Source organism: Lepidochelys olivacea, assembly GCF_965140295.1.
Source record: "Lepidochelys olivacea isolate rLepOli2 genome assembly, chromosome: 16".
In the NCBI taxonomy this organism is placed as follows: domain Eukaryota; kingdom Metazoa; phylum Chordata; order Testudines; family Cheloniidae; genus Lepidochelys; species Lepidochelys olivacea.
In genome coordinates, this window is record NC_140426.1 from 16330022 (window position 1) to 16342345 (window position 12324).

Consider the following 12324-nt stretch of genomic DNA (forward strand, 5'->3'; position numbering starts at 1 on the left):
TGAGAATGCAGAGGAAGAAGAAATAGGCAGAGTTCCAAGCTTGTGATTTATATTTGGTTACACTGCGAAGTAACACAGAGTGGAGTTCCCATCTGCAGGTGTATGTGGTAATGGCAGATGTGTCACTACAGATAGAATAGCCCGGCCAATTATAGCAGCAGTGAGTGGCCAGGTGGGTATGGACCCTTTTTTGTGAAACAATTAGGACAGCTTTGCTTGCATCCCCTACATGATTAAGAGGGTTAAATGAAATAGCATGTCTGGAATTAAAGGTTTATTTAAATATGTAGATGAGTTTTCATTCATGGTTACAAGGTCAATATTCGCTTTCCAATGGAAGCACTTTATTTGCTTGAATTCTGTCTCCAGAAATGAATGGGCAACACCAGAACCTTTTACATTGGCAAGGAAATCACAACACTGAGATGCCACCAAGAGCTAGAATTCAGTGCGCAAACACATACGCACAGACACACACACACACAAATTAAAAAAGTGCTCAGCATCATGTTAAAATATAATTTGGCTTCTTTTAAGTCTTTTGACACTTCAAGCAGGAAAAAAAAAGAATCAATATGCATCAAACCAAAAAGAACTTTTGAAAAATACTCAGCATTAAACACAACTTTCAGTATCAGTGGATATGTTTCTTTTCTTCTGTATTTACAGATGTTAAGAAAGGGCATTAGAAACGCTTTTGCTGGGGACAACGGTGAGATTCCATTTCATAGAGTGTTCAATCACACTTTTTCTGTGTGAGCTTAGTAAATTCAAGCAAAGTTTTTATAAACCAGTCATATGTTTAGCAAGACAAGGTGGGTGAGGTAATAGCTTTTATGGGACGGACAAGCTTTCAAGCTTACATGGAGCTTTTGTTCACCCACCTATGTCTAATATCCTGGGACCAACACAGCTACAACAACACTATATAAGTCATATGTTTAGTCTGTCTCAGTTGTTTGTTTTTAAAGTTAAACTCTATCCCTTACCTACTTCTAATGCTGAATACACACAGCAGAAGAAAGATCTAAACTATAGTACCTGACTGGTGGTAATTGTTTCCTTCTCATCAGATCATAGAATATCAGGGTTGGAAGGGACCTCAGGAGGTCATCTAGTCCAACCCCCTGCTCAAAGCAGGACCAATCCCCAATTTTTGCCCCAGATCCCTAAATGGCCCCCTACAAGGATTGAACTCACAACCCTGGGTTTAGCAGGTTTAAGGTCCAAACTTTCTGAAATGGGGCAGCAGGTTTATAAAAACTCCACAGATAGTCTTCTAATATATCCCTTTCAAAGAAAATCAGTTGGCATGGGTAAAGCTAATGCTCCTTCTAAAGCACTATGTAGCAACACTGACATTGGAATAGTTTAAATGTTCCACAGAGGCCGACAATAATATACTGTCCACCTAGATTAAATATATAAAAGAAAACTCTCTCATTTTTACATAGATGGCACAAAAAAGGGTGAAAGTCAGCTGATCTAGCTGCTGATTCAACAGTGCATCAGACACACAGGAATAAATACTGCAGCTAAAAATATTTGTAGATATTTGCACGCCTGTTGGCTGCTTAACCATTTAGACCCCGATAGGAGATATGCTGATCTTGAAAATGCAACAGAATCCTCACACACGTACGTCACAGTTCTGCATATAAAGTTATAAGAGCAAACTGTGTACGTGGTGGATTTTATTCTGGTATCGAAGGCGTGCGGATCTAAAGAGCTAAGCAAAGGCAGTAACAGCGGTGGTATGGATGGCAGTTTAGCTGATTTTGACCCTTCAGACTGTGATAACAGATTGCAGCTGAAGGGCTTCAGAGGTTTCTGAGTTTGTACCATCTGCTTAGACAATGCAGCCTCCTGATCTATGTTAACTTGATTCCAAAAAAAAGTGTCTTCTTGCTTGCTGAGGCTTATAGTTATTAAGCATGATGAAGCATTAACAACTGTAGAAGTGAAGGACTCTCTGCTATTAAAAATATAAGTTTTTTTTATTATTATTTTAAGAGGGACCAAGTTGTGAACACAACATTTAACTACCTTAAAGACAACGACCTCATCCTAAGATGGGAAGAGCTAGGTGATACCCTACATAAAGGGTGAACAATTCCTGGATGCTATATTTTAATATTGTCCCTGCCCACAAGGACAGGGGACAGCATTACAACACGCACAGGCCTGCCTGCAAACCAAAACTGACAGGCTCATTTTAGAGCCACTAGCCATGATGGCATCCATTTGAATTCTCTCTTATTCTGGGCCTTTTACAAAAAATCCAGGATATTTCTAAAGAGCTGGGGATTTTCCCCAACTACTCAGACAGGCCTTGGAAAGCTATTCTTATTACTCACTGGCTGCTGTTAGATAAGGTTTGAGGAGATATATGATTACTGCACTAGCCTAGTAATGTGAAGATTTTGGGAGGAGAAGCGCGAGAATTTCATAGTTTTAGGAGCTTAGAAAGCAATCTAACCCCTCTCTAGGGAGTTTAGCTCCAGATCACTTGATATTTGGAAGCAGCATAACTTCCTCTGCACTAGATTGGGGACAAGGTACAGCACTGCCATCAAAATGTTTCTCCTTTAAATAAGATCACAGGACAACAGGATGGTTGATACTTGAAGATGGATAAGTCCAAATTCCTGTCTGAAATGCCTGAGCAAAGGTCCAGTCTGTGGCAAGAGGGAGGAGGGGAGGGAAATGCAGGGGGGTTGTTTTTTTTTAAATGCAATTTCTGCTGTTCAAACACACTGATGAGAGTGCACAGGAGCTCATGCAAAAGGAGAAGGCAGGTCTGAAATGCTAAAAAACTGGAAAGAGATTAAGAACAATGAGCTGCAAAGTGATGTGACCCTTAGGAAGGTATGCGCAGGCAAGGCGACAGGGCGAGCATGCAGGCTGAAACAAGATTCAAATGGAGGTCTTGGTGATGGGGGAAAGGTGGCTTCAAACCAAAATGCCTTTGTGTGTGTTTGTGTGTGAAAGTGAGCCGGAAAGCAAGCATACATTCACGAGTTGCTAGGCTGGCAGGACACAGCAAAGCCAATGGGGATTGAACTCTTTGAGGAAGCACCAGCCATTTTTAAAAAGTAAAAAAGCTGATTGACATTTGGGACCTTTCGGGGAAGGTGTAATATTGAATAATGGGTGTGTAAAATTTAACAATCAAATTCAGGGGTCAGTCCAGCTGCTGTCATATTGTTCCTGTAACTGGCTTTCCACTTGTATGTACCTCTTTCCCTAGCTGTCTGATGAGCCTACCTGCAGGATTAGCGCTAAAGGCACCATGTGAAATGCTGATGGACCAGTGCATACAGTCAGATGGACTGAGGGCCACAGGAGGATAGAATCCCAACTGGCACATGCATGGGATTCTCTGGTTACCCTTTGCATCCAAGTGCAGCCAGCCATTTCGGTCTGGTTGTGGGGAAGGTGGTGGTGGGGTGGGTGGGGTTTGTTGTTTATGCTCTACAGAAGAGCAATGCCCAGTTGGCAGAACAATGGGGAATGTCAATAAGTTAGTCTGAGCCACAAGTAACATGCCATAAAAAAGAGCAAGCGGCTGAGTAATGTTGGGATGGAATTTAGATTTCAGTTTTTTCAAGTGCTACCTCCAGACCAGACCAGGAGTCTGTTTATATGGGTGAATTTTAACTGTCTGCAGGGTAAACAGACCATTTGTTTCTCCTTCTGTGACAAGCTCGCCCCAGGTTCTTGCACCAGCACAAACACCTTTAGGAATCTAAAACATAAGAGACAAAAAGAAAGAGACTTGGGTTAGAAAGAGGCAGGAGGAAGGGCTCGCCTGAGTGTGGCACTGCTTGGGGGAGGTTAAAGGGGAAAGACAGCACCACGAGCATTTATCAGACTGCATCATGAAAGGGTTAAGAGCAGTTCTAAGTCAGGGATTCCCTTTGGCCAGAAGCAACCCTCCTTGTTCAGGGTCAGCCACCATGAAGTGTATTTTCTCCTTGAAAATGAAAGTAACTTGGCCCCCGGTGATCCCCACCCTCAGGCAAGAGCTTCACCTTGAGCACAGCTCTCCTCTGGTGACCATGCAGGGTGCAAAATTCAAGAATGGTTCCCCACCAGTGGGAATCTGAATTGTTTACACCAGATGAAACAATTAGCTTCTTGTATCTGCAGGGAACCAGTGGGTGGATTTGGTCAGACTACAGCTCCCAGTGACAATGAACTACTGGGGAAGGCTATCAGGGTAAATATTTTTATATCTGGGTAAGGCATTTTGCAGTGATTAGAATACACTCATCCAAAGAAAGCTGATTGTTCATCAAGCAATAAGCAATCAAGACCCTTCATCTTGATGGGAAGTCAAGAAAGAAACAGGAGGGATGCAAACATTCCTAGCTCATAAACATATGGGAAGTTACATTCTTGTAAGCACATACTTCTGGCCCAGGCCCAAATTGTCCCCAAAGTTCAAGGGTGTTCTGTTCCAGGGTTTTTGGTTTGGCCCATTAGACGGAAGGACAAAGGATGAATTCCCCCATATATGGGAGCACATTTGAATTTGAAATTATGGTTCAAGCCTGTCTCTAATTTTCATAAAGAAAAGGAAAAAGAAGAAGAGAAAGGTAACATATTAACCACACTGCAGTGTGAGCTCTTTCTTAAAATGTAATCACATCCTTACTGTTAATGAAGTGCTTTTCTGAGTCAGCAGTAGACAAAGGGAGGGTTCGGACCATTTGTTTTGCATCAGAGCAGGTAATCTGCTTATGTGAATAATCATTAGAAAACCCCACAAGAATGAGAAAATATGTTTATTTGAGGAAGAGATGATAGTACAGCTAGCTACGGGGAGAGACCCTCACCCAGTAGATGAGTTTTCTTTAAAGAATAAGAATAGAAAAGGAACAATCATATTGACCAGATGTAACAAACTTTAACACAGAACAGAAGTTTCTATAAAAGTCCCATCAGAAGCAGGCAGCAGGAAACACACAAAAAAGTTATCGACTTAACAAGATTTTGTCTTATTCAATGGTTATCAAAACAAAAATTGGGTTAAACAATAGAACAGCAAATAAAACCGCTTTTAATATATATATATATATATATATAAAAAATCAAAATTCAAGTACCTTTAGTTATTAAGTTACATTATATACAAATTATTCTTTTTATGGGGAGCATTATGGACATATATTTAACAAAAGGAATTAAACTAAAAAAGATGTTATAATCTGGTTCATAATTACTGTCTCCTAAATATTTTGGCAAGCGTTAAGAAATCATATTGTATAGCCTAGATAAAAAGTGCCTCGGTGTGGTTAAAAAAAAAAAAAATCAAGCACCTGGGTTACAGTTGTGGTGAACAAACAGCAGAGCTGCAACCAAGCCAGACTCCTAGAGCTGTCGATCGATTTATATACATACAGTGGGGAGAATGGAACCAACAGTAGCAAGGCGACTGAAATACTAATCAGACTGTGGCCCCAGCATTTGTTTCAAGAAATAAAACCTCTGAAACAGGCTCTGTTCATTGTGTGTCATTCTAACAGCCAATATTTCTAGAGGAAGTGAACAGGGCATGTTTGTTGGGAGCAGCGGGAAATTACTCTAATATTAAGAGGGTAATTTTATGTAACTTCTTTTGATTATCAATCTTTATCTCACAGCATTACTCAAAGAAAGACAGTTTTGCTCCTAAGTGGACTAGGAGGTACAATTTCTAAAAATGCAGGAATTGCCAGACTGGATCAGACCAGAGGTCCTACTAGTCTAGTATCCAATAGCTCCAGATACTTCAGAAGAAGGTGCAAGAAACCCTGCAGCAGACAGTTACAGGATAACCTTCCAAAAGAGGAATTTTATTCCTGACCCCCCAATAAGAATCCCTGAAACATGGGGGTTTATAGCCAATATATTCAATTCCTAGTTTGCACATGTAAGTATCTAGCATTAACGGAAGCTGCATGTGTGCACCACAAGGAAAATGGATTACTGTGCATCATTCTTTTAAATTATATTACAGAGGGATGGGAATATTGTCTACAACTATTCCACAGAACTGAGCCAAAACCCTCACTGGAAACGATGAGCCTTTAGTTTCAAGGGCTGAATGAACTGCACCTAACAAATGGTCATTCATTGACAGGGCACGTGGATTCATCTCTTTTAAAGAAAACCTTCTAAAATGCACCTCTTAAAATAATTGAAGAATCAAATCAGCAGAACAAAAGGAGAATAGGCCTATGCAAACCTACTCAGGGATTTTCTGAAGTGATGTGTACACATCTGGAAAAAGCAAACAAGATAAATATTACTGTTCCTTTTGACATAGGGTTTGCTCAACTTTCTTTTGCTGGCTACCATTTTAAACTTAGTAAATAGCCCTTACTCACACAAGCAGTCCCATTGAGTTCAATGGGGCTATTTGTGTAAGGGTCACAGAATTGGGCCTTTTTCAGGTTCCCAGTCTGTTAGCTGTAGGTGTAACAAAATTTACTCATTTGGTGTGAAATCAGCCTAATTTCACTTTGTTTAACTAACATTTAGAGGTATTTGCTATCCATTCGCCTTATGCACAAGAAGAAAAATGCTGCAAAAACTTGTAAGGACTTTAGTTTATGGGTCAGTTGTATTTTTCATTTTAATTCTTCTTCAATGGACAAATGTAAATGCTTCCACTGATACAGTATCAGATCCAAATGAGATAGTACCCCAAGTCTAGTGAGCCTGCTTTGTTTTTTAAACCTACTGAAAGTTCCTTGAAACACTTAAGTTTGATATCTTAACAACCATTTTTAAGGGAGGTTCTTTTTATAGATTTTAACCAAATCAAGGAAATGAATTAGGCCCAGATCTCCAAGGTGTTTAGGCTCCTGACTTCCATTGAAACCACTGGATGTTAGAAGCTTAAATGTCTCTGAGGATATGGGCCTTAAATTGTACTTTTACTGCATATTACAGTTTGTTTATCTGCACATGACTTTGTACTGTTTATTTATTGAAACTGCATGTCTATTTTCTTTACAAAAAACACTCAAAGATCATTAGAAAAAAAAACAAGGAAACTTAAAAAATTTGAGTCAAACAAATGGCCACAGGCAAATGGCCTGTGTAGCACACTGCACATATGATATGCAAGATGATACAGGGTTATTATTACTATTTGCACAATGCCACCAGTGTACTAGATCCTTTGCTAGGTGCCAACTGTGTCCTAGGACCGGGGGATCCCTTCAATAGCCTCATACATTGGGGTGAGCTAAAGACAAAGTGGCAGCCTTTATTAACAAGGTTCTTGCTTTTGCTGGTTTCAGTCAATATAGGTGTTTCACCCTGCCCTTAGACACATAGTTATGCTCTGAGGCATATCCCACCAAGCCTGCTGCTCTGCTCCTGAGCAGCTGACTTCACAAACTGCTCTGCTGATGTCTACGCATGCCAGAGTATTCAAGGGGAGGGGTGAACAATTGTTATTTCAAGGTGGGTTTTTTAAATGTAGTAACCTATCTGTTTCTGTTGGCCCTGTTGGACAACAGGGAATTTTGCAAAAATTAAGCCTGGACTTGCAACGACCACTGTGCATGGAGCAGGCACTGCTTGCAGGTAGTCTCCATACCAGACAGCACAAGGGTAATGATGGAATATCTGATGCTGAGCTTTCTGCCCTTCCCTGTATATGGAATAGGCAGTACTTTCATTCAGTTGTATACCACTTTACAAGGGTAATGAGAAGATCCAGGATGCTGAGTTTTCCGCACAGACTATCTTGGCGAAGAAAGGGATCCAACTGATCCTATCTTTGCCAGTGCAAACAGAAGACCTCTGGATTATGGCAAGATCAAACAATAATCCAGGCTGTCATTTCAAAAGGACATGCATGGTACTACATTGCTTAATACTGAACCAAAGAAAAGTGAATTAATAAAAGTTGTGTGATTTTGTGCAGGAAGCGTCTCTATTTCTATTGCCTGAAGTCCAGCATGACAGTTACATCTCCCTTTTAAAAGGGACAAAAAGACTTGGTGCACAGAGAATGCTTAGACTCTATGAAAGAAGATGACAATTTGCAGGATTAAATGACTGAAAAATCCATGCACTATTTAACAGTGAACTTCAAAATCTTCCTGACTTGAAACAGGATGTCACTCCCGCAGCGATGGAACCAGCGATGGAATAGTGTTTGCTCACTGGACTCGATCAGCAGGGAGATACTTGCAAGGAGCAGCAGACACATACCCTGATTACATGCACATGCTTTTCACTTACACAACACAGACCCTCAGTCATGAGGGGTAAATAGCGACAAGGGAAACAGAACAATAAAAGGCATGAATCCAGGCTCTGAAATATTCCATTGATTGTACGTGGAGCAGAGGATGAAATAGCTAACTGTGCCGTGCATCGGTAGTAACAACATATGCCTGAAAGAGAATTTTCTGAACTGCAACGATGGAGAGGGGAATTCGAGTGAATACCACCATTCTCTTGATCTACCAAGGATGGTAGGGTATTTTTGTGGTTACATTTTTGATAGACACGCTTCTCCTTCCCATAAATACTAACAAACTAAATGATGATCCTTGCCTCCATTTACATGGCCCACAGAGAGTAGATTAGGCTCTGAAAAGCTGCCACATTGAAAGACAAACAGCACCCTAATTATTTCATGTATAACATTTCACGTATAACATTTCACAGAGTCAGTTTGCAACAAATAGCATACTCCTGACTATGGCTGAAATGTCACTATGAAGTATCAGCTGGATAGCTAGAGAAGACACACAGTTACTCAGAATGGCCTTATATTCCCCACCTTGAACTGGGTGGTATATTGGCAGGAACTGAGCTCTATCCACGGAAGGCTGGCTCAGCCAGAGAAGGCTGGGTATCCCCCTATTGTAACAGTTTTATCCCACTCAGTATCTTCTTATCGGACCAATCTAAATCACAGTGTATAAAGTCATAGGAGTCTGTTAGTTAAGAGTATGAAATAATGCACTTTGTGGCATTATGTAGTCCTTTAAAAGGCTCCATCTGCATCATAGAACAGTTTCAGGGTGGGATGTCCCTGTGAAAGCAAGCAAAGTAATAAAAAGGATATTAAATGTAAGTCATAGCACCTTTGGCATTTTTGTCCAAATAGACTTCGACATAGGATGTTGGGACATAACCTTCCTCATCTTCATTCCTCCGGATTCGCGTCCACCCGTCACCTTTGTCTTCCTCTATTACATAGAGCATTTCACCTTCTGTTACTGAAATTGTGCCTTCATTCTGACCTGAGATACAGAGTATATAGTAGTTTAGGATTTCCTGTCCACAGGAGAACATACAGACCCGATTGTGGCAAACTCAGCAATGGTACTGAAATATACCCTCCTTTAAGCATGAGCAGCATGAATAAGACAGCAATAATTGGGAGAGAACAGCATGTATTCAAAGAACCAGAAGAATGCGACCCTGACATCAGACCTGTAATAGAAAATTTCAGTACAATCAACAAGTAGACACAAGTGCGCCATGAAATTGGGCCTCCACTGAATATCTTTTAATTAGTATTGAATATTTAGCCTTTGCTGTTATTGTGCTGAGATGCAGCTACTAAAGGCCAGTATGTTTATTTACCACACGCAGGGTAAATTTACTAGCCCTTGTGTCTGGCAATGATAGGAGGGTCTGTTCATCTAGTCTACAGCTGAATATGGTACTTTTAAATTAAATAATCCTTGCATAAAATCTATTCCTTGTACGCTGAACAGCTCATTTAATACCACTCTCCCCAACAAACTATCCAGTAGTCTGCAAAGAGCTTGGGAAATAATTTGGATCAACTTTGCAACCATCAAAATTGCTGGAGTCTTAGCTCCAAATCCCAGGACTCTGCTGGAGCCTGCTCACTCCTAGCATTCTCTGCTCCCCCTGAGCATCCCACCTTGCTGCAGCTTCCAGAGGCTCTTTATAGGGGAATCACCTGATCCCTCTCCAGGCCCTCCAGCTCTGGCAGGACAAGCCACCATGTTACATCCATTTCTGCTCTTCATGACAGGAACTGTCTCTTACTCTATATGTGAACAGTGCATAGCACAACGGGGGCCTCTGGAGGCTACTTGTAATATAAATAAGTAATAGAGAAGAAGTGAAATGGAAGCTGAGGGTTAGTGGTACCTTCAAATGTATAGAGAGCTTTACAGGTTCCTATGGTTGGAAGTGGTTCTTCGTCATCAAACTCGTCATCAAACTCTGTCACTGGCACCTTCATTTCACTCTCCTGACTTTGCTCCTCTGTGTAACTGCCATCTGGGCTGCTCAAGAAAGGAAAATATACGGCAACTATAGCAACCAGCCTCAGGAGCAGTGTGACAAGGAACATGCACCTGCCGGAAATACTCAGCTGCGGAAAGCTGAAGGCCAAGTGAGTGGTTGCAGTTAGGGCCAACTTGTTAATTTAGATATATCGTCAGAATGTGCCTTTGTCAGTCACTGCATTTCCAGCATGATAGGGGAAGTCAGTTCAGTCAACTCCTCCTGCCAAGGCCTCTCAAATGCATCTCTCACCTACCTTTCACAATGGCCAATGTAGTAGTTCTTTATGCTACTGCAAAAGGGCTTGCTGCATGTTCAGAAGGGCTGTTCCAACAGAAATACAAGGGGGTGTATTGCTCAGTATCCTTTGCACACTGGAAGATGGGCCTAGGATTTTGGGCACTCCCAGAGTTTTTGGGCACCTGGATATTTCCCTTTCTAGTTTTCAGGGTTATTTCCATTAGGAGATACCTCTATAGTGGTGTGTAATGTCTGAAAACATTATATGCACTGAACAAGTGACATGCAATAGTTCCAGTGCAGCCAGGATTAGAAGTTTCCTGAGACAGCCAGCTCACACAAGATTTGCAGTCCAATTTTCCATTCCCAAGAGGTTTGGAGGGGTCTTTACTAGGAAAAGATGGGATTCCATCCAGAGTGTTGCAGCTGGTACCCATCCCACACAATGTCTTTGTCTTCTTGCATATAAATCCAGAGGAACCCCACAGAAGGCAGTGGGAGTTCTCTGGATTTGCACTGGCATAACAGTACAGAAAGTGGCCCCAGTCTTCAATCTGCTTTGCAGGGGCGAAATTCACATCTATTCAGAGGGCCAGCATGACACCTACGCATCACTTACATCCCACTTAATGTCCAAAATGAGACATGACTGGTCAACAGGTCTTGTGCTAACTCTGCACAGGAATGAATTTTACCCTGTGTGCACGTTTGCAAGTGACAGAACCAGATGGGGCTTTAGACCTGTTAATATTATTCCTGGAAAACACTCACTCTCTTTGCATTTCCCCAATTTTTGCTGTGGCAAATTAGAATTTTCTGCATCAAAGTAAGGAATTATTTTCTCAGAGTGGCAGCTTGCAGTCTCATCATGGATTAGGCTTGTTGCATGCAAGATTTACACATCTATTGTTGAAGAACGGCAGCATCTTGTAAAGAAGAATTTGCCGCTAATGAAACCAAGGGAGGTGGAACAGTAACTAGCAAGCTAGTCTGGACGCTCTGTACAGATACTGTACCTCTCCCGGTCCTGTGCACAGTTATTGACGGCTGAAGTGTTCTGGGTGTCATACATTCCACTCTGCCGTCTGGTCTGTTCAGTCCGCACAGGTAGCCTGCCTTCAACTTCAGCCAGCCAACCCTGCAAACAGAAAGCAACGGGTTTCATATGCCTCTTTAATGCACCAGATAGCCAAGGGACAGAGTTTGCTCTTACTTTGCCCCTTTGGAGATATACCTATCACTTGAACCACCAAACTACAGGCAAACTGTCAACTACTATAAACACACTTAAATTTAGCTTCAAACTGCTGTCATCTGAGGTGAAGGGGAGTAGATTCTGCATTCTAAATCTGTATTTAAAAATAGTAATGTTGGCAAAAATGTATAGGCTGATTCAAAACACTGCATGAGTCACACCCCTGCTGGCTTAGCAGCAGGAGTTTACTGGAGCTGGGCTGAAGTGCTGCTGGTCTAGGAACAATGAGGTAAACAGAAGGAACCCATGATAATTTCAGAAACATAGAAGCACCAAAAATAAATCCCTTATTGGCCAAATGGAAAAGGACAATAGTTGGAAGGAAAGGAAAAGCTGTCGGCTTTCAAAGGGGCCTTACAAGCAATGGAGAGTAAAGCAAACAGATGTGACAAGCATCCAGAATTAATTGGCTGTGTGCGTTTAAATCCACAACATAATCTATAGCGCATGGAATGTAGTCCTTCCCTGTCCTTACTTCTGGTGTAATTACAATAGTTTCTGTTTATAATGGGTTAATTTATTCCAACTATTAGTCATACTCCAGA

At 41.4% G+C, this 12324-nt stretch overlaps 1 protein-coding gene across 12 annotated transcripts in view; it reads right to left on the minus strand.

Annotated features, from left to right (window-relative positions):
- Positions 1-632: 632 nt before the first annotated feature.
- FNBP1 (formin binding protein 1) overlaps positions 633-12324 on the minus strand; it is a 152851-nt gene continuing 141159 nt past the window's right edge. For 8 of the 12 annotated variants that reach the window (XM_084650130.1, XM_084650138.1, XM_084650136.1 and 5 more), the window contains 3 exons: positions 11541-11662; positions 10147-10286; positions 5153-9260 (listed from right to left, as the gene is read on the minus strand). In XM_084650130.1, coding sequence (XP_084506256.1) covers positions 9082-9260; positions 10147-10286; positions 11541-11662 — 441 coding nt within the window. In that variant the 3' untranslated portion in view covers positions 5153-9081. Of the gene's footprint in view, positions 3749-5152; positions 9261-10146; positions 10287-11540; positions 11663-12324 lie in introns of those variants that run through there. The other 4 variants (XM_084650135.1, XM_084650139.1, XM_084650134.1 and 1 more) reach the window with 3 other exon arrangements.